The sequence below is a fragment of the Spea bombifrons genome, chromosome 3 (genome assembly GCF_027358695.1).
Source record: "Spea bombifrons isolate aSpeBom1 chromosome 3, aSpeBom1.2.pri, whole genome shotgun sequence".
Taxonomy (NCBI): domain Eukaryota; kingdom Metazoa; phylum Chordata; class Amphibia; order Anura; family Pelobatidae; genus Spea; species Spea bombifrons.
In genome coordinates, this window is record NC_071089.1 from 75,168,756 (window position 1) to 75,192,347 (window position 23,592).

The following is a 23,592-nucleotide window of genomic DNA, read 5'->3' on the forward strand; positions in this document are numbered from 1 at the left end:
AGACAACTTGCTGAAGTTCAAACCAAGCATCAGAATGAGGAAAAAAGTGACTTTGAACGTGGCATGGTTGTTGGTGCCTGACGGGCCGGTCAGAGTATTTCAGAAACTCTTGACCTAGTGGAATTTTCAACCTTCTCTAGTGTTTACAGAGAATGGTCTAAAAAAGAGAGAATATCCAGTGAGCGGCAGTTGTGTGGACGGAATTGTCATGTTGATATCAGAGGTCAGAGGAGAATGGGCAGACCTCGAATAACAGTAAGTCAAATAACCACTCATTACAACCAAGGTATGCAGAATACCATCTCTGAACGCACAACACGTCGAACCTTGAAGCAGATGGGCTACAGCAGCAGAAGACTACACAGGTTGCCACTCCTGTCAGCTAAAAACAGGAAACTGAGGGTACAATTCTCAAAGGCTCGCAAAATTGCACTATAGGAGACTGGAAGAACTAATGGTCTGATGAGTCTCGATTCCATCTCAGGTGACAGGGTCAGACTTTGGTCAGACATGAAAGCATGGATCCATCCATGGCAGGGTCAGACATTGGTCAGACATGAAAGCATGGAACCATTCTGCCTTATATCAACCGTTCAGGGTGGTGGTGTACTGGTGTGGAGGATATCTTCTTGCCACACTTTGGGCTACTAATTGAGCATCACTTAAACGCAACAGCCTACCTGAGTATATGTGTATATATATATATATATATATAGATTTATATACCAAACAGCCATAACATTCTGACCACTGACAGGTGAATTGAATAACACTGTTAATCTTGTTATCATGACACCTGTTCATTTCTATTTAATTTGTCCTCATAGTTTTTGGATTTTTTTATTCTGTTTAAAAAAAAAACATATTTTTAGTTGGAAAATAATAGCAAATAATAATTTCACATAATATACAATATACGTACTGTATATATACAGTATATATAAAACAATAACATTCATAATGGGAAGATTTTAACGGATTGGAATGATAGATTTTATTCATGAGAGGGTGTAAGATACTACCATTAAGTAATAAAATATTTTGTTATTTAGAATTTGAGCTACTTATAAAAATCAAGCAATTACCTGCTGCTCTATATATTCTTTAAGCATGGTGAGTGTACTTTTACATACAATAATTGCTTAAGCTATAGCTATGATTTTGATGGATTGATGAGTGCGCCTCATAGGATTACTTTGTAACTAAGTAACATTTTAGAACACTCTGTTACCTTAATGTTCCATTTGTGTTGTAACTTTCCACAGCTGTGAAATATTTTTCTCTAAAGTTATTTAGCAATCTAAATGATCTAACTGTTCATCAATAGATTGAGTTAGAGAGATTCAATTATATAAAATTACTCTTCCAAGTTTACAATACAGTCATTTTTTTTAAATGTTTTCATCTTGTATTTTAAAGAATTAGTCATAGATCTGAAATAAACACTCAGTGTGCTATCTTAGGTATCACGTTAGTAAAGTGACTTGCTTATGTGGCCACAATTTATCTAAAATATAACATTTTTGGCATATGTGAAAAGGACCATTGTGGAGTAACAGTATTTCCCGCATGGCATAGCTAGCTACTTCAAGCTTTTAATCTTGCATGCACAACACCAGACCTAGGTTAACTAATATTGTTAGAAAGGGGTTGTTCATTTTAGTTGGATAGTTGGATAGTTGGATAGATAGATTAGATAGATAGATAGATAGATAGATAGATAGATAGATAGATAGATAGATAGATAGATGATAGATAGATAGATAGATAGATAGATAGATAGATAGATAGATAGATAGATAGATATAGACAGAGTTGGGGAGGGTAAATCAAAACACCTCTTTTTTAAACTTCGGAACCGCTCTCTTTAGACATTTGAACATTTTTCTGCTGTATAATGCATATAAGCGTAGAACCTATTCCCAAACAGCACTCCAACTACTAACTTGTCTACAATAGCTGCTCATGGGAAATTCCCACATCAGTGAACCATTGTGAAGCATTTTAGTTTTAAGGCATCTACATAGACCTTTTTTCCAGTCTTCTGACCCATGAAATTGCTTCAAGTGAAAGGGATCACAGTTCTCACATTGTTAGTAATAGAATAAAGAGAATGAAAGAATAACACAAAACGTCAAGCAGCAGCTGAAAAAGCTTTTTCAAAGTTTTCAGTTTATCAACTAATTTCTGAATTGATTAAAAAAATATAATAAGAAATAATTTTATATGGGTACATTTGAAATAACAAATATGGCATTTTTGCAGAATTTTTTTTTTAGCAGTGACATATCATTTTTTACACCAATAGAACACTACAACTAACGACGGCAAATGTCTAACTTTAGCCGCAACATTGTTTCATAAACATTTTTATTATTTCACAAAGCTATTTTAAGAACGGTGGAAGAACAGACTCCTCTAGTACCCCATATTCTGTAGAGAGTTGCTTGGTTCTGTCTTGTTTTTATTTATTTAATGGCATTTCAGCCCATTTAGCTAATGAAAACGTACTGCCCCAAATATACTTAATATGAATTAGGTTTACGTTAGAAAGACTGTGCTAAACAAGGAAATGGCACCCTCCTTAGTAGTTTGCTGTCACCAGGCACATAAACATGAAGGTATACTTAGCAATACAGCGTAAAGTCTCAACAGAAACACAGCTGATTCCCTAAAGGAGAATATTTTATACGGGAAAATGTCAAACTATACGCAAACGTAAACACCAGTGGGAGATGATTAAGCCTCAACATAGAGATAAAATGCCAATGCTCATTCCCAATACAAGACAGCAGCCAGAAGAACTGAAATTCTCCACTAAATAAAGAAACATTATGTACAAGTGACGTTCTGTGTCTGTAGTATCTCAGTGTCTACATTACAATATACATGACGTCCACTGAAGTCAAATGGCTACTTTTTTGTGCGTAGCTTTTGCTTTTTTGGCTGGCTTTATTTACAGTTTTGTTTGTAGTACCAAAGGCTTACTGGATCCGCATTGGACAGGCCTGTAAGGTAAGTAAATATTTTTTTTTTAAGGTGGCACTCTTTAGATTGGCTCAGGGGTTGGAAGGTAGTAGGGTATTTATTTATTTTACTTAATCAAAGAGGATGGATGGTGGCATTGGCTGGGGTCTCTGCCGCTGGATCAACATGACTTTCCCTATGAATTATGTTAACTCTCCACCAGCTTTTAAGTTCCTGTTGTTGTTCATTGGGCTGCCTTTGTAAGGATAGATGAAGAGAAGATTGACAACTTCAGGAGAGGATATTGTTAATTGGTATATGCAGCACAATATGGGCACCGGTTCATAAAAAAGACATTGTGGAACTGGAAAGGGCTTAAAGATGGGCAACAAAGCTAAGGAATTAAAGGACTCGGCTATGAAACAGACACGTATTTTTAAGGACAAAATAAATTCTTGTTTGTGGATTTTTTTCTTTGCACCTTTCATTGAGGTATTCTCTTGTTTTTCATTTTTCTGGATCAACAGATAAATGGTACTTGGAATGACTGAACTCGACATAATTGTAACCATATGATCATATAACTTTTGTTATCATGTAGTTCCTTAAGAGAAAATGTAGAGGAAGGACTGTTAAATATAACGGGTAACATGCAAATTACAGTAAGTTTAGATAATTAACAGGGTGTGACATGGAAGCAAATGGCTTATGGTGCAGAAAATAAACAGTTAAGTAATTACGATAGGAACTCTGCAAATTACATGTGCCCTCATATGTGAGTAATCGACTAATGCTATACAAAAAAAGTTTAAGACAAACTCACAGAGGACAGAGATTATTAGGGAGTTCTTTTCTTGTGCTGCACTTCATAGTGTATGTCATTTGACTAAAAGGACACTCAAATGAATATCAATACTGAAATTTATCTTGGGTGTTTTGTGACAGTTTTATTGTTTTCTACCACCCTCTGTCTCTTCTTCAATAATGTCAATCTAAAATGTCTATAATTACATTAAGCCTCCAACGCGATACACTTGGGCCTTTAGCATCTCCCTTTATCTCTTAATCTTCGTCACACAATCTATTACATTACATTATGTCTTCTATCTTAGATTATTTACGGCCTTTAACACTGTATTTGCATCAGTTTCCATTACTCTTTAGTAAACTCTACGTTTACTCCTTTTGCTTGTGGTAAATATGAGGACTTAATGGTGTCGCTGATCATCTCAGTATGGACCCTAAATGGTAAATGGAGTTTTGAACTCTTTAACTGTACCTTTAACTGTATTTTTTCTTTCCACCCTCTTGAGACCCAAAAGATGTTCGCTGGATCTTATCCCTCTCTCTCTCTGCCTTTTCATTTTTTTTTTACTTTGTTAGTAAACTAGCCAAGGGATGGGGACCTCATGGGAAACTTGAAACTTAATTCCATCTTGCATTTTCTACTGCCGGGTAAATGCTCATTTTTTCAAGTTGCATCAACTAGGCTCTCCTGCAGATGAATGTATGCAAGCTGAGAGTGACTTTTTGTAAGTGCAAATTCACATTGGTGTTATTGAATTTTTAGTCAAGTAACATGCACTTGCAGCTTAGGGAATAATCGAATTGTGTGTGAGGAAGAGAGAAGACAGCTAATTAATTGCAGTGACTCATAGTGGGCATTTGGGAGTCCTTTGCTCATCCTTGCTTCTGTGCTAGGTCCTTAATTGGATAGGTATCATTAAAGACCAATGAGTCACACCATGCCTAATACATGCTAACTTCTCCTCATTCAAAATGATCAGAGAACGGAACAAGCTGGTCCACCTCAGTGTGACCTACAGGAGAACTGTTTGTTATGATGTATCTAAATAAGTAAGGCATACAACACAAACAACAAATACATGTTTTTCTTTCATAATTACTATGCCATGGAGGTAGTTCTTTACCTTGTTTGATGTGACTCTAATTGCCTAGATTGGCATAGTACTGGCAATATTTTATAGTAAAAACAGAATGGGTTTGATACCCAGTGATTATTAACATACACGTAGATTACTTCAGCCTGCAGCAAGGAGGCTGTTGGATGATGTGTACCATTATTCTAATTATTAAAACAGGATTTATTTTCATTCCTGGCCAATTCTCTTTTTCCTCCCAATGGTTATTTGCTACAAAAAAAAGTGCAATGCATGCTCTTTGGGGGACATAATATTAAAAAGCTTCTAGTCTCAATGGCCATCAGAAATATCATATTTAAAAATGCCAGCACCTGTAAAAAATTGTAGATGATATCAGCAGAATTGTATTTTTATTTTTATCTATCTATCTATCTATCTATCTATCTATCTATCTATCTATCTATCTATCTATCTACTGTATCCATCTGTGGTATATAGCTACTGCATTTCTCAACTTATCTTTGATTTTTGTTGTGTACAATTAGTATAGTACTTGCAGATTAGATTATAAAGTTCTGACACGGGGATAAATCTGTTTTGTCTACTTTGTATTCTTCTTGTTTTCTCAGGGTTAAAGGACATCTAGTTTTTCATTAGAATTGATTGTTTCAAAATACATTGATTTTTGTCATTATTACAAGGCATACTATTTGTTTAGTGTGGCGGCTATAGAATGTATTGATCCACCCCTGTCTTTATTAAAATGCATTTAAACAAGAAAAAGGCTGACAATCGTTTCACTTTGTAAAAAGTCATCTTCAAAGAAATTGTCAATATGCATCAATGAGACATTTTCATCTTGAACACAACCTGTTTTTACATACAGGGAATCGCTACAATCAAGCTGCATTTTCCCCATTTTAATACTTGGGACATTCATTTGATTTCTATGGATGCTTACATCATGAAGTCTTTTTTTGTATGTCTTAAATATGATGTGATGCCCACAAAGGGACCCCATTAGAACATGAAAAGAAGAGATCTAACTAAAATTACTACAACCACTTTTAGCAAAGGTTTGTATAGTTAAGCACATTGCTTGCATTCAAGATGGAAGCCATAAATATTTTTGCTTAAGGCCAATTGTAATAGTGATAAATACTAATTGCTTTATTTTTTTAGATGACATCCAATATCTTATATCTGACACTCTAAATGACCAACCATGGAAACACTAAACACCTGGTAATATGTCTATACTGATGCGATTGCTTGTTAGTGGAACAGAAAGGGGAAACATTTTTCAATTCTGGTTAAATTTATATGGATCAAATCGTGTTTTTTCATGGGTGAAACTCATTTAAATTTTGAAGTTAAAACTAAGTGGTCTTTAAGTACTAATTTTAACATATATCAAATATTTCCATTCACATACCCATATATCATTCAATTTCCACTAGCCGCTCTCTAATGACCTGTTTATTAATAGGACTGTGCAAAGAACAAGAGACCATCCATTAAGACTTGAAAAAATGAATTTTCACTTAAGCAATAAAATGGGTTCTTTACAGTACAGTACAGTACAACAAAAATGTGTGGAATCCACTACAGAAAGACGTTATACTATCAAATTCGATAGATACCTTTGGGCTAGATAGATGTGAGCTAGGTGACTTTTTAACGAAGAATTGGTTATAAGGACATGATTAGTTACAATCAAATCATATTGCCATTTTAGCATCAAATTGAATTTTTCCCCTTTTTGAGGCACAATTGGAAATTCATATCCTTCTTCTAGATTAACAGCAAGTTGATCCAGAAGAAGGACTTGTGTCTTTTTTTAACCTAACCTACTATATATTACTATCCATTGAGAAGGAGGCAGTATATGGGGTTTAAGTAGTTGGTTTTTTTAAAAACACAAATAAATAGTTAATATTACCATTATACCACAAAAATTTAATTTTATGATGACTATTAATTAAATGAACCACTACAAAAAATTCAGATACCATTTGTACTCTTTGATATTAGTGTTATTTCCTCCATTTCATGTACATATACAAAAATAATTTATCTTAAAAAATGACAAGCAATTTTGTTAATGAAAGCATAGGCTCAACCTTGCTACTACTGCATCATATTTGCACATTTGAAGGTTAATCGTTTAAGCTGCAGGTGAATACACATACTTCAAAAGCGTTACCAGTATTTATTTCTATACATATACGAGCCTTGTCACTGTGGAAATTGTTGGTCACACTAAAGTGTACTATGATTGGACATTTTCTGTAAAACTCTGCCGCACAGTGCAATGTTAATTGAGGAGAAGAAGGAGAGAGAAGACATATGAGAGAGAGAGAGACAGAGAGAGAGAGAGTGATAGAGAGAGAGAGAGAGAGAGAGAGAGAGATAGAGAGAGAGAGAGAGAGAGAGAGAGAGATAGACAGAGAGAGAGAGAAAGAGAGAGAGAGAGAGAAAGATGATTTGTTTTTAATGAACAAGATAAACTCGTAGACTTTATAAATCTTTTGAATGTATGATGCTTATATAAGAAACAATGTTCCTTGTGAAAGTTTAGAACAATGAACATTGCCTGTTGAATACAACTGATTATTCTGGGAGGACCTGCTTATTAGAGATAAATAAGAGAGTACAATGTGCTCATTGCTCTTCAAATAAAGGGAGTGTACCATCATTTGAATTACTGATTTCTTCTGAATAAGTAATATTTTGTTCCATGGTTTCTGGCTTAATGAGCATACTTTATTTGATTTAAATGAAAACCTCATACATAATTCAATATCTTTTACCTATTTGGCTTGATCATTCCCTGAGTATTATTTCTCTGTTAGGATGAGTATGTTTCTTGAGTGCTGTAATAAGATCTCTTGAGCGTAAAAGGTAAGTAGTTTAAATGGAATATCTATTAACAAAATGTCAGATGTATATATTTGGAAGTGACGCTAAAATGTTAGTTACTGGATAGCTTTTTAGATTTAGAATGCAAAAAAACACTACATTGACAGAATGAAAATTGCTGTTCTGCGTGCTTATTCATGGAGCAGTATGATAAGACGAAGCTGTTAAATATGAGGAACAATATTGTTGAGTAAATAACAGACCATGATCGGCTCTCGTTATCAAATCTCATCCGTGTCATTTTATGTCCATTCTAAAGAAATTCCTGTAGCCTGCACCATTTTAATATACCTAGCATTTGTAATATTACCAACACTCATTATCTCACAACATGCCACTAATGCAAGTAAATAAATTCATAACACGTCATTAAAGAAAACTATAATGGTCAATTTAGGAAAGCCATTTCTCCGAACAACCAATCAGCCTTTTAATAGTTAAAAACAAAACAAACAAAAAAAACCCATCCTTTATCAACATAATCTTTTATACCGTAATTTGAATGAATTGAAGATCCAGATATAAATGTAATACATATTCATAGAAAGAATAACCTGTAAACCTGTGATTAAGTAGAATATATAACCTAGTCTAAATATTGTGTTTCTTATCGTGTCTATAATCAAGTCATATTCTAAAAAATGCTGAAGTCTGGCTGGAACAACAGGAACAAAATTTATGTCATAGAGAGACGACTTGTAAATGTTCTTCTGAAACATGATTATTATAGATGTCTTGACTATTTTTGAAAATATGTATAAAGTGAATATGCAGTGTAAAGCATTTGTGAGGTTTACTGAGAATATTATGCTTATTTATTCTGGATTGTTATCTGTTATTTAGCCGTTATAACTGCAAGCATAAAGAAACATTGTAATGGTCCTCTTATGGATGCATTTGTAAAATATTCTATTAACAGCAGGTGGCAATCTTTGAAAACAAGATTGCATTCACTTGCTTTTTTTTTTTTTTGCTCTTTCTTTACATGTAGATGCTTCTGAAGGGATTTGAAACTGAAAACACCGTCTTTCGCATTCTCTATAGAGCAAAGCATTTGTTTTATTATTTAAGTAAGGTTGATTTAAATTAATCAGCTGTGCTTTCCATACAAATTTAACAAAACAAACATATGCTTCTTGACAATTAATATTTTACAAACACATATAAAGCGATATATTTATTCCATTTATTTGTGGAACTGGGGCTTATTAATATATTTTGAATTAATGATGGCCAACATCATGCAAATAGTTACATAGTACAATAAATCATCTATCTTCCAATATATATATATATATATATATATATATATATATATATATATTTATATATCAATGAAGATTTTTAAGAAAAGGCTTACCCCTCCCCAGCAGCCATGAATATGTGTTAGTGATGTTAATCTCCAAGCTACTACTGGCTATTTGCAATGCAACAGTTACAAATAGATGTTCTCAGAAGCACTTTTTATTGTTTCGTTAAGTATGAAGGCATGTAAAAGTAGCAGTCATTAAGAGTTTACTTTTTTCTTTAATGTATACTCACCAGGACATCTTTGCTCACTGCATCTCCTAACATCCTCAGCAGACCCTTCACATTGGTGGCCAGTGATGGTGGCCCCTTGGCAAGTTCGAGTCCGTTTTTCCCAGCCACCATCGCATGACCTGGAACATCCACTCCAGTGACCCCACTGGTTCCACTGTCCATTAGCTGACCAGGAGAGAAAATAGTATTTATTTTGATTGAATGATGGTGCCTACAAAAAAATGTAGAACTAACAAAATGGATTTGTAACATATTTCACCTGTAAAAGTATTATTTGAAAAAGAGAATAAGGAACGGCATGAAAAAATTAAACTGAAGACATGATATCTATTTCACTTATCCTCCGGTTAAATTGTTATACATACACACAGTGAAATTTATGTATTCACTAATAATGTAGATTTTAGTATTGAGATGGACAGTTCAGGACAGAAGACGAAGATGAAGTAGAGATTTTGATTTATGAATCTTTGCACTATGGTAACCCACGCAAATATTTAGACAAAGAGGTCCATCAGACAGAACCTATTATAGTTCATATACAAACTGAATCTTTATGGCCCTTATAAATGAAATCTACAGTGGAGCAGAAATGTCAATTTATAATTCTTTATTTGCCCCAGTGTAACCCACAAAAATATTTAGACAAAGGGAACTTACAAACTGTAGATATAGCTCTACAAACTGAATCTCTATAACTAGCTATAGCAGGTCAACAAAAATTAATCAACAAGTGTTAAACACTGAAATCTCTAACATCATCCATTTTTGAAAAGGATTAAGGTCCATAGTGTTGCCATGAAGCATTCCCTCCAAACCCAACACTACTTTATTTTTCTTATAGAGAATATAGACATATAATTCTTCATTACAATGCATAAAGTTGCAGTTTTTGTACTAATGACTATTGGGAATCTTGTTGTTTTTATCACAGTTTTAGAATTTCACATAATTATTTCCATGTAAAGCCATTGTAATCTTGCAATTCAACGTTATCAGGTAAATGCAATTTGACCTTTGACAAGTATCCTTTAATTTGAACAACAATGCTCACAGCTACTGATGGCCAAAGGAGGACATTGGTCATTGGGATCTGACTAATTATTAGCAAAAACAAATCTCGAGAGCATAACCTAGCTGACTTGTAAACCCGGGAAGCAATATCCACACAGTATAATTATTAATAGTCTCTCAGGTCACACAAAGGTCAACTGTGGTGTTGGTATCTCTCATTAAGGCACACTTTTTTTTTGAGACAATGTAATGTTTTCTAGATGCAAAACGCATGTTAACGCTCCCATTGTAATTAATTACCATACTAATGACCCTCCAAATGGGGCCATATCCTTTATGATTATGTAAATAGAAAATTGACAAGACTATAAAGCCAGCATACAATTCATGCAAATGATAACTTTCCGTCTCCAGACTGTACCAGCATATAAACATAAACCACAGAAGATAGCCACATTTAATAAAATAATTGCAGAATGTTTAAAGAGATGCTCTCATCTAATTCTAAGCTAAATGAATACATTTATTGATGCAGTATAATATTCAGAACAGATTATTTTCAGCATTGTCCTCATATTGTACCTTTTCAGTAATATCAAAATGTTTCACACATTAAAATTGATGGCATCATTGTAGTCATAAAAATACAATAACTTGCGTTATGAAAACCTATTAAAGTGATCTATTCCCACAATGTTATTCCCTTTATGTCTATAAAAACTGCACAAGGTAATATATTGGATTTCATATCATCCCCCAAAGATATGCTATTTATTAAATGGTGACCAAATATTTACCTGTACAATCCTGATTATGACATTCACGGGTTTCACTGTATGGTCCCTTGCAGTCAGAGCCACCATGAGATGCCGGAGAACATTCCCTCTGTCTCTTCTGTGTGCCATTTGAACAGGTCACTGAGCACTGACTCCAAGAACTCCATTCCTGCCACAGTCCATCAACTGTAAATTCATACAATGAACATATAGAAAATTGGATTAAACACTCATCTCTTTTGCTGGAACATTTTTCTGCAGTGCTGGCATTGTAAAAGTTAATAAACCTCTTTTCCAATTTAGCCCCTTAAGGACAATGGGCAGTCCCTAAACCCATTGAAAACAATGCATTTTGAGCCTGTACATGTACAGGCTTTGTCATTAAGGGGATAAACATACGATGTATAATGGTAGATAGATAATAATAAATCTCCTATATCTAAATTAAAATTTACAAATTTTTACAATATACATAGGTGTAGAAAATGAAAATGTTATTTTCTGTGATAATATTAACTTATAGTTCTGTAGATACTATTTAACATATTCCTAATTATTATTAATGCTTTATCATGAAATACTTCATATTTCACATTTGCTTGTCTGATTGTCCATTTGTCTCCATGACTTTTCATTAGACTGTACTGTTGGCTATTGGTCCATTTAAGTTGCCGGCATATGCCAGAGCTAAGTAAAAGGATATTATGTAATGACCCTTTTAAAGGTTGGAAATTGGGCTCCATTCCAAAACCAATGGCTTCTTTTTGCTGGGAGGTTTTTGTTCCATTGTCTATTTCCGCAGGGCCAAAATGCATCGATAAGACTGCAAATACTGATATACACCTAATTCCATAAAATATGTCTATTCTGGTTCTACAAGAGTATTTGGTACTGCGTGAATTGTTCCTGCTCACACACTCATCACACATAACCAAAGAACCCATATTCAACAAAAGGTCTTTAGAAAAAACGCCTATGAAGTGACTTAAGATCATAATTTGTTGATGTGCTTTGCACACACAGATCAATGTCTTATCTATATATTTAATATATATCATCTGTCTGTCACATAAAAAGCTTTAGCCAATTCTGTCTATTTTGCAGCTAGTAAAACCCACTGCATTTAGAAGCCCGGTTAATATGTCAAAACATATTGAAATTTGTACAGATAACAACAGTACTTTAAGAAAATTAGCTAGAAAATTGCTTTTTTATCTTGTTTGCTTTCTCTTGTACAATAAAATCCCTCTTATATTTTCAAGATCGTGCTATAGATGAAAAAGAACATAGAAAATATACCGTTCATCATTGTTCGTTTTTTCCCCATTTTCTGATATTGTAAAGAGTTGCCCATAATTTGAAATAATTACTCTTAGGGCTGGATAATGGCCAACAAGTAATTTGATAATTATAAAATAAAATAATTAGACATAAAGGGGCACTGTTGTTCGTCAATCATCCCTATAGATAGATAGATATATACAGTATATGTATAGAGAGATAGATAAATGATAGATAGATAGATAGATAGATAGATAGATAGATAGATAGATAGATAGATAGATATATTTGCAGACTAATTTTTTCTACATAAAACAATATGCAATTATGTTTCTTTTCCTATATTAAGGAATATATTTAATTACTTGCACTGGATAAGAAGTGAGTACAGCTGCTCCTTTCTAACCTGAAATACAATTCTGAACCTATCACCACATGTTGCTATCCTAATCCATCCTCTGTAGGACCGACTGATATATGCCTTTGCCAGCTGGCCTCAATACCTACAAACAATTTCTGTTGGAAGCTTATGATTATGCCCATGTGTTATCCTGGCTTTATGCCAGTCATTTGGCCCCTTTGTTTTCTAAATATCTAGAAAGTGAACAAAGATGACTATCACAGCTAAGCCGATGAATTGTATGATGACTTTCCAGGGTGCAGAGAAAGTAAGTAAAAAAAAAAGGAGAAGAAATAAAAGGAGGCAAATAACTATTCTATACAAAAAAAAGACAGTGATGTTTTTTTTACATTTAAACTATAATTAGTGATTTTATATTGATTTAAACATGTAAAGTGCAAATAGCACAAACAATTTCTATAGGGTACATTCTGGGAACAAAGAAGCCATTAAATGATAGGCTGTACGATCAGCAAATTCCTAGTTAGAAATAGCCTTCTCTCTTAACTTAATTATTGTGCAGTTTCATAAATTTAAGTCATATGTCATCCAAGCCAAATACATTTCTTTGAAAAATTTGCATTTTACATATTTGCATTAACATTGCCGCGACCTTATTTTTCAACGCTTCAAATAATCTGAAAAATGCATAAAACAAATAGGATGGAAAAGGGGTGTTTTTGTTCCAAATATTTTCCTAAGTAACAGTTACATTTGCATAGTTTTATATTAAATTGCTGTGAGTAATAACAGTTAAAGCTGGATCAGCAACTATCACCAGATTTATACTGTACAAGGTCAATATCTTGAATATTGGTGTTAAAACGTTATTGTTGACTGCCCCCTCTAGTTTTACACCTATGCACTCCTGTTAAATACAGATATTGCCCTCTATATGGTCTCTGGTTTGTTCATTGATTCTAACTTAGATGTCTCTACTTAGTAAACAAAAAGGTGCCATTTATAAAAATATATTTTCATGTATCATACTGCAAGGTCCAGTAAGATATTGTCATGTATAAAAGGGGTAATGACTCAAGGGAGGAAAATATAATTTTGCCTCTGTACAAGTAAATGAAAAGACCCCACCTTGAATATGCAGTGGAAGTATGGGCACCTCTTAAAAAGGACATTAACATTGAAAAAGTACAGAGGTAGGCTACAAAGTTATTTTATAGTGTTCTGGGGTGTAGTTAAATACTCAACACGTGGTGCCCAGCTTATATCCAAACTCATTTTTACGAAATATATCTATGTACCAAAACCGATGCTTAAGTATCCATCACAAAACCAAAACAAGTTAGATTATCAAGCAAAGGATAATTGTTCTACATCTCACCAGGACAAAGGGCAATGTTGCATGGTTTATGCTGAATTTCAGGCCCACCACAGAGTCTTCCTCCATACTGGGGAGGGGTACATGTTCTTGTTCTTGTTCTTTGGCCTTTTCCACATGTGAAAGAACATAAACTCCAAGGTGACCACTCTTCCCAAACTCCATTTACTGCAAAAAAAAACAACAGATTTAAATAAATATGTATACATATAAATATGTAAGTATAGACTCTATTAGTTTGAATGTTTAATGTTAGTATTTATACTTGTATTTCAGTTTGTTAAATTGACACATTAGACAAATGAGCATTACTGAATTTTCGCTCTAGCCATTTTCTCCTACTTTCCATAAATTTCAGTTTTACTCATGTCATGTATATTTTTGTCAGCCTCTAAACCCAGAATACAAAAATTGCAATTTTAGTAAATTCAGTGAAGCCCAAAAACGATGCCAGAACCCCTCACAAATCAGACGAAAACAAAGCATTCATTCTCATCGACTTTCTACTACTATCTCCTCTCTTCTATCCTCAATCTGCTATTTTCTATGGTCGTTCTCATCTTCGCGGCATAACCCCACAGGAACTTTCCCCAAAATGTTGGCGCTTGCGGGGATGGTGCATCCCTAATCCTCCAATTTGGGGGAGAGGATCTTACCGCAAGAGCCATCATATTGCCCCGAGTTCAAGTGAAGGCAAAATGGCTGTGTTGACGGTCATGACCTCTCCCTCCATTTGAGAATCGTGGAGACAATGTCACCACAAGTGCTGCTATATTGCCCTCAGTTCAGGTGATGGCAAAATGATGGCACTTTCGGTGGTGTCCTCTCCCCTGATTGGAGGACTGGGGAGAGGATGTAAACACAAGCATCACTTTTGGTGGAAGTTCCCACCAGGTTGTATCCACAGAGATGCGGAAAAATATAGAAGATAGCAGACTGAAGATAGAAGGTAGAAGATGAAGAAAACGTAGCAGTTAGTAGAGAAGGTAGGAACACATTTGAAACAATGAATGAGAGTGTGAGTGAGAATGAATGTGGGCACCGGGCAACAAATGCGCCTGAATCTTTGGCCAAACCAAATAGGCAGGCAAAGGAATTTGTTCAAAGACATCAGGAAAAAAATAATGTCATTTGAACTTCACCAACATTATTTCATACTGTCCTGGGATGTAGTTAAATACTCAACACATGGTGCCCAGCTTATATCCAAACTCATTTGGATATAGAGTGGCATATCAGAGAGGCAGAGTGGCATATAGGGGGGTATAAGGCATATCTGGGGGCAGATGTGCATAACTGGGGGCGGAGTGCCAAATAAAAGGAAATAAAAAAATATTTTTTCTCAATCATAGTTTTTATTAAATATGAAAAAGTAGTTTACATGTGAATTAATATTTACTAGTAAAACATTTTTCCTATAGGGTAGTCTTATATTCAGGATTTTTCCCCCCCTAAATTAATATTCAAATTGGGGGGGTTGTCTTATAATCAGGGTCATCTTATAATTGAGCAAATACTCAATGTCATTTTTCCCAAATCCTCAAAATCACTACAAATCTATTTGTTGCAATTGCTCTGGTTCTATAGCACAATTTTAGGTGTATTTTTAATTATCTTTAAATTACAACCAGTATATCTAATCTGGCAAAGTTATCATTGTAATACACATATGTGTGTATATATATATATATATATATATATTGCTTTCCACTGCTACTACAAAAAAAAGCCTATACCAAAGTGTCACATACAATAAAAATCTTCATTTTTATGTACAAGGGAAAAAAAAACAATAGGTTAAGTGTGTGATTTATTTTGTAATAAGATGAGAAAATGTATGTTCTTAACAAATGGGCAGTTTACACAGATTCTCTGGAAGGCAACATTCAGGAAATTGCACCAAATGCATCAATTACAGCGTATCTTATATGTTGAAGTCTTCAGCCACATTTAGGAAATTAGATTTAGTTGGATTAGTACGCATTCTGCTAAGGTTGGACAAATAGATTATTTAGTCAAATTAAATGATTCCACATGATTGATATTTCCATTGCATTTTATTGTAGATCTATTCAATGGTGGCTAAACCAACACAAAATAAAACCAGACAAAAACATATTGTCCAAACCATGTAATATATATTATTAGGGATCAATAGTTAATAATAATTCAGTCAACCATATGAATCCATACACTTATATTTTACTAAATATTCACTGCAATAAATTGCTGTATTGGATGCCGCTTTTTTTTTGCTTGGATCTCGAAAGATTGTACAAAATGTAGCCTCTAACAGTTAACTAAAACATTTGTCAGTGAAATTCTACTACTTTTTCCTATTATGATTGTTATTTACATTAGTATTATGATACAGTCATATCTGTATCAATATGGTGAAATATATTGCATTGCTTATTTTGTCTTTGCATTATAACCTCTCAAAAAGATTTATTTTTTCAACAATGTATTACAAAAAAACCACTGTCATTAGATATAGGACTTCAGGAGGATATGAATAAATGTAAGCCTTTCATGTTATTGTCTTATCTAAAAAGTTGTTGCAATCGTGTTGTAAAAAATATGAAGTTTATTGAATGCCAAAACTGAAACGATTCCAATTTAAAAAAGTCCTTTGTGCTGTTCTTCTGCACGCATTTAATTTCACAATAACGTCAGTGGGAAATATTTTTAGAAAAGAAAGATTGCCTTTTTTCCTAAAATATTTGAAATAACTAATAAAGCATGTTCTGCAGCACCGCTGAAACTCTGACACGTAAATTAGTTATTGTTAATTAAAACAGAGCATGCATAAATAAAAAATGTGCTTTTAATCAGATGGTCGTTGTATCTTGCAGCCTATTCAGTCTTTTCCAGCAATTGAATGGAAGAAGTATCTCTTTTTTTTTTAATCAATGCAACGACTTTCATTATTAGAATGCATGCAAAATTTCAGCTGAAAATGCTAAACTGTCTACCAGTTCTTTCAGGTGCTGTACAGAATGCAACAAGCAGATAGCATGCACTGCGACTCTAAAATAAGGGATAAGAGAAAAAAAAATACTCTTGGGTCACTGGAAGATATCTTTGTACAATATTGGAAGTGTCAAGAAGCTCTTGACTGCAAATGGTGCATAAAGTTTGCAACCATCAGCACATTTCCACTTCTTTTGTGAAGCCTTAGTAATATGATGAAGTGCTGATACTGTAGTTAGATAGCTCAACTTCAAATGGTAAAGCAACTAAGAAGAAGTTATAAGCGATGGTGTTACCAAGCAATTTGTAATCTTATTATAAGCCATAATCAACCGAGCACAAAGATGAAAGCCGTAAAGGTTTACTCAGAGAAACAGTATAACAAAATTAAAGGGTGGATATAGATTAAAAAAAAACAAAAAAAAAAAACAATTCCATATAAACAAAAAACAAGATATTTGACATTTACGTTGATTTGCATTGTTTTTTTTTCCATTAAATATTTGTGCTTTTGCATTATCATTTTGATTTTGTAGCATGTTAATAACACATTTTATATGTTGAGCTTTCTATACTGGTAGACAATCAACAAAGTGAAAATGCTCATCAAATGCTGTTCTGTAGAAACTGATTGTTCATAAATGCATTTTTAGTAATTATGTTAAATTGACATCAGGGAATTAAAACGAATGTAGATGTTTATTTGGCTAGTGCATGAGAATCATTAAATGAAATCTTTCTTTTGCATAATTGAGTGTTTTGTATACACACAAAGCTTTAAAGGTATTTCTATAAATACAGGGATGCACTCTATAAAATTGTGTTAATCAAATAGCCATGCCTGTCTCACCCATACACAAATGTAAGGTATTTTTTAAAATTTTCTTAATTTTCTTAATTCAAATTGCCATCACTTGAATTGTGTATAAAGTGGAAAACCCTTCCACTTAAAATTTAAGGGGTAGTAGAAGTATTATTAAACACTCATGTACAGACACCAGACAAGCCAGAAGGCGTGTTTTTCCCTCAGAAATCCCATGGTGCTGCCACAACCACAAGGGATTCTGGGTAGGCGCATGCAAACAAGGTCAACAATGATCACCTTTTGCCTCTATATCCACTTTATACATGGATCCCTTGAAAGTAATTGCCTGCTATACAAGACAGCCTTTAGACAAAATTTCGGGTAAGAGGTGCAGTAGCCAGATCACCACTCATGGACAGCTGTTTCGTCTTTAATGGGACTTGTCAGCATGAGGTTGTGATACTAGCTTAATAGCTGCAGTGACTGCAATAAAACCTTGCCTGATGGACAGAAGAGGGGAGTTGCTAGGATTGCAATGCAACAAAGTGACGGTCTAAAAGGTTGGTGAGGCCTGCGTTTAGTTTAGTTCAGACCCTGATTAGTAAGGGACATCTAGGTTAGTAAGAGCCCAGATGAGCTAGGATTTTATTTGTAGGTATTTTGCGATGTATGCTACTGACTATTGATGTGGATTAAACAATAAACTGTGGCTGTATAACAGTGTAAATTTGCTGTCCCCTCAAAATAACTCAACACACAGCCATTAATGTCTAAACCTTGGAAACAAAAGTGAGTACACCCCTAAGTGGAAATGTCCAAATTGTGCCCAAAGTGTCAATATTTTGGGACTGCATGAGTGCTGCCGGCTGAGAGTAAAGGTGATGGACTGGCCAAGCATGTCTCCAGACCTAAACCCTATCGAGCATCTGTGGGGCATCCTCAAACGGAAGGTGGGGGAGTGCAAGGTCTCTAACATCCACCAGCTCCGTGATGTCGTCATGGAGGACTCCAGTGGCACCCTGTGAAGCTCTGCTGAACTCCATGCCCAAGAGGATTAAGCAGTGCTGGAAAATAATGGTGGCCACACAAAATATTGACACTTTGGGCCCAATTTGGACATTTCCACTTAGGGGTGTACTCACTTTTGTTGCCAAGGTTTAGACATTAATGGCTGTGTGTTGAGTTATTTTGAGGGGACAGCAAATTCACAATGTTATACAAGCTGTACACTCACTACTTTACATTGTAGCAGAGTGTAATTTCTTCAGTGTTGTCACATGAAAAGATATAATAAAATATTTACAAAAATGTGAGCGGTGTACTTTTGTGAGATACTGTATATAACTGGCCACTTTATTAGTTACACCTTGCTAGTACAGGCTTGGACCACCTTTTGCCTTCAGAAGTGCCTTCATTCTTCGGGGCATACTTTCTACAAGGTGCTAGAAACATTCCTCACAGAGTTTGGTCCATATGGATATAATGGCATCACACACTTGCTGCAGATTTGTCGGCTGCACATCCTTGATGCAAATTTCCCATTCCCACCACATCCCAAAGGTTCTCTATTGGATTGAGATCTGGTTACTGTGGAGGCTATTGGAGTACAGTGAACTCATTGTTATGTTCAAGAAACCAGTTTGATATTATGTAAGCTTTGTGACATGGTGCATTATCCTGCTGGAAGTAGCCATCAGAAGATGGGTACACTGTGGTCATAAAGGGATGCACATGGTCAGGAACAATGCTCAGGTAGGCTGTCGCGTTTAAACGATGCTCAATTGGTACTAAGGGTCCCAAAGTGTGCCAAGAAAAGGTCCCCCAAACCATTACACAACCACCAGCAGCATGAACTGTTGATACAAGGCAGGATGGATCCATGCTTTCATGTAGTTTACGCCAAAGTCTGACCCTGCCATCTGAATGTCGCAGCTGGAATCGAGACTCATCAGACCAGGTTCTTCCATTGTCCAATTTTGGTGAGTCTGTGTGAATTGTAGCCTCGGTTTCCTATTCTTAGCGGACAGGGGTGGCACCCCGTGTGGACTTCTGCTGTTGTAGCCCCTCTGCTTCAAGGTTTGATGTGTTGTGCATTCAGAGTTGGTATTCTGCAGAGATGGCATTAATATCAGCACAAAAACTGTGCATTAGAAGCTTCATGGCCCAGCAGCTGCATACAAGCCTCACTTTAAAAGTACAATGTCAAGTGTTGGATTGAGTGGTCTAAAGCATGCCACTACTGGACGTGTGGAAACGTGTTCTGTGGCGTGACAAGTGGTTTGATGGACGAGTATGAGTTTGTCGGATGCCAAGAGAACGTTACCTGTCTGACTACATTGTGCCAACTGTAAAGTTTGGTGGAGGAGGGATAATGGCATGGGGTTGGACCCCTTACTTCCAGTGAAGGAAAATCTTAATGTTTCAGCATACCAAGACATTTCGGACAATGCTATGCTTCCAACTTTGTGGGAACAAAGTCCAACATCATTGCCTGACCTCACAAATGGATGGATGGGCAAAAATCCACATAAAAACACTCCAGAATCTTACAGAAAGCCTTCCCATAATAGCTGCAAAGGGGACCAACTACATATTAATGTCTATCCATTTAGAATGCAATGTCATAAAAGTCCCTGTTGTTGTCCCAATATTTTTGGCTTCAGTGCCAGGAGTTACATTTTAAAGGTCCGTAAGATTGACTCTATTGGTCACCGGCAGGGGGCTCCTCTGGCATTGAATGAAAAAAAAATTGCAAATACCAAATGAAGGTATGTAGAAATGTGTATGGGTCCATGAGATGCATCTAAGTCAAGTGTCAGTGTTTTTAGATTAGTATAGAGAGTTTCTGGAGATAATATCAGCCAGTGTACAGAACAAAACAGAACCAAATGAAAAGCCACAAGTAGTGTACTCCAACACAACAGCTATTCTCCAATTAGTAAACAGTCATGCTTGAGGATATACTGTATAGTATGTTTTACTTAAGACAGCTTTAGTCTATAACGTTTATCAATGCTTGCATTGGGATATATTGTATTTGTTTGGAGCTTTAAACGACTGGTATGTTGTGAGACTTTTTTAAATAGTAGATTAACCTTTAACACCCTTAGGACATACTATTTCATCCATGGCCCAAACACTTAGATATGATTTAAAAAAATAATTAAACAGAAAAAAAAAATTGTAAAAAAGGTGTCCAAACCAAATTTTGTGTCAAATTAGAAAACTAAAAAACTGTTCCTATTCTATTTTTTACTTTCAAATTATAAAAAGGGCTTAGAATGCAAGGGAGCATTTTGTCCCTTTATACATGAAACAATATTGCTGAACATAAATTGTTTGGCACCTAACCTGTGGAAGAAATGCTAAAAAGGCAAATTTTTTTGTTTTTCTCTATTTTTTATGTATTATTCATGTTAAATAATGGACCATACATATAAAAAATGGTATCAAAACAAAGTTCTAGCTGTCCTTGATAAAAAAAAAAACTGGTGTGCGTACTGCGTACACAAAAAGTTAGAAAGGAGAATCTTGTTTGAACAAATCTATGATATATATTACAAAATGACTAGGATAAGAAAATCATCGAAGGGTCAAGTTAAAGAAATGCAAATACTGACTGTAAATAAGACAGTAAGTATATCTTCTTTTTGGTTAATAGTATCTAGAGCTTTACCTTAGTAATGTGCTGTATAATTTAACTTTTCTTCACTGGACAGGCAAGTTTGTGGTCATGCTCATTGGCCTAACTACAGGGGTCACAGCTGTCACAGCTGCGACAGGGCCTGTGCCCCTAAGGGGCCGGTGCGACGCCAGCCACACCTTGCTCCCGTCTCCTCACACTAATTCAAAATAGTTTAGAAAGAGTGGTCCAGGTTGGCAGGGCCCTTTCAAAACTATTCTGAACCGACACAGTGTGTGAGCAGCCTGGCAGCAAGGTGCAGGAACGATAAGAGATAAACAGGGGCGGACAGGGGATGGGATGTATGTATATATGTTTGTATTTATGTATGTAAGTGAGCATGGATGTGTAATTGTGTGTGAGCATGGATGTGTAATTGTGTGTGTGTTTGAGAATGGATGTGTGAGTGGGGTGCCATGGCATGTGTGTTAGTGAGTATGAGTAAATATATGTAATTTTTGTAAAGTGTGTTTACAAATGTTGGAATGGGGGCAAGGGGCAAAGAAGGCACAGGCAGGTTGTTTGGGGCAATGAAAGCACAGACCAGCTTTTAAAGTTATGGGGCCCCAGGGCAATTTTCGCACCAAGGCCCCATTGTTTCTAGCTACGCCCCTGGTCATGCACACTTCAGAATATTACATTCTAGTCTATTAAGTGAGGAAACTTAAACCAAAAAAGTGTTGCCTTGGATATACGTTATCAGTTTCCACACATACATATTTATAAATGCTCTGCCTCCAGCCAAGGGTTAAAAGACTTACTTTTACCGTGAAACATATTGACAAATATATTATGACACTGTGATATCAGAATGACATTGTTGGCAAAAGAAACAATCAAAAGTTCAATTTGATGAACCCCACAATAAAACCTAAAACAAATGATACCCATGAGAAGTGTTAATTAATTTCCTGAAGAAGTTAGCATGTTCTGTGTTAAGAGGAAATGAGTCACTTTTCTAAAATACATTTAGTAATTGAAAGACATATATTAAATAATGGTTCTTGGCTCCAGCTTAACTCCAACTCAAAATATATGCATTAATAAAATGTAACTTTTTCTGTATCTTTACTTAAATCAAACTAAGTTTGCTCTAGTGATTCTTGTTAAAGTAAAATTCATATACCCAGTGATTGTCTACCTAAAACAACGCACAATATAGGTAACAATCAGTGACTGGCAACTTATAAAAGTGAAAGGTGCAAAGCAGAGAATAATTTAATGTAAAAAGATGTAAAAAGTATAAATTAAGGTGATCGATTTTCTGATGGCATTATAGATAATAGACAGAGGTCCCATAATGGAACTAAAATAAAGAACTCCACCTCCCAAGAGTTTTGCACATTAGATTGCGTAATACCTAAGTGTGTTGCTATATGTTGAAAATTTAGAGCCACTTCTGCATAGATGCAGAGAGCAGCCTGTAGTCCTCACAGGTTAGACCTAAAAGATACTTCCTCTTAACTCCTGTGACAAACTAATTCTAATCAAGAAGTACTAGAAGATTCCTACGCAGAAGTATGTGGCTGATAAGATGCGTGTTAAAACTAGGAGACTTTTTGTCCAGAGAAAGGAAAGGATACAGGTGCTGAGGAGTGTTGTGCTTCAAGAAGTAAAGAACCCAAGCAGCACCAGGTACTGCTGGAATATACACAGATGTATAAATTCAAGACACTAACTGAACCAAATTAGAGGGACTGATTTCGTTTTCAGCTAAGTTTCAACTCAACTATTTCTTCTCATGAACCTTGATACCATAAACCTTCATGAAGCCAAACAGAGGTGAAACACATTGTGCATTGAGGATAGGATTGGACTTTTTCCTTGGAGTTTTAACAGAATATTGATGGTTATGCAGGACTGCAAACATGAACTTTGATATAAGAATTTAATGTTTTCAAGGACCATTTGACCAGCACAGGAAAAGTACTGACCTGCAGTGTGTGAGATGTATAAATGAGTAAGTAGATTTTTTTTTTGCAAGGGTTTATACGTTACACACACTTTACTT

The 23,592-nt window shown here is 35.1% G+C and overlaps 1 protein-coding gene across 1 annotated transcript in view; it reads right to left on the reverse strand.

Annotated features, from left to right (window-relative positions):
• The window catches only part of ADGRB3 (adhesion G protein-coupled receptor B3), a 351,396-nt gene that overhangs the window by 176,063 nt on the left and 151,741 nt on the right, over positions 1–23,592 (reverse strand). The window contains exons 5-7 of the mRNA XM_053458858.1: positions 14,125–14,289; positions 11,126–11,290; positions 9,315–9,479 (exon numbers count right to left, since the gene is read on the reverse strand). Of these exons, the coding sequence (XP_053314833.1) occupies positions 9,315–9,479; positions 11,126–11,290; positions 14,125–14,289 (495 nt within the window). The remainder of the gene's footprint in view (positions 1–9,314; positions 9,480–11,125; positions 11,291–14,124; positions 14,290–23,592) is intronic.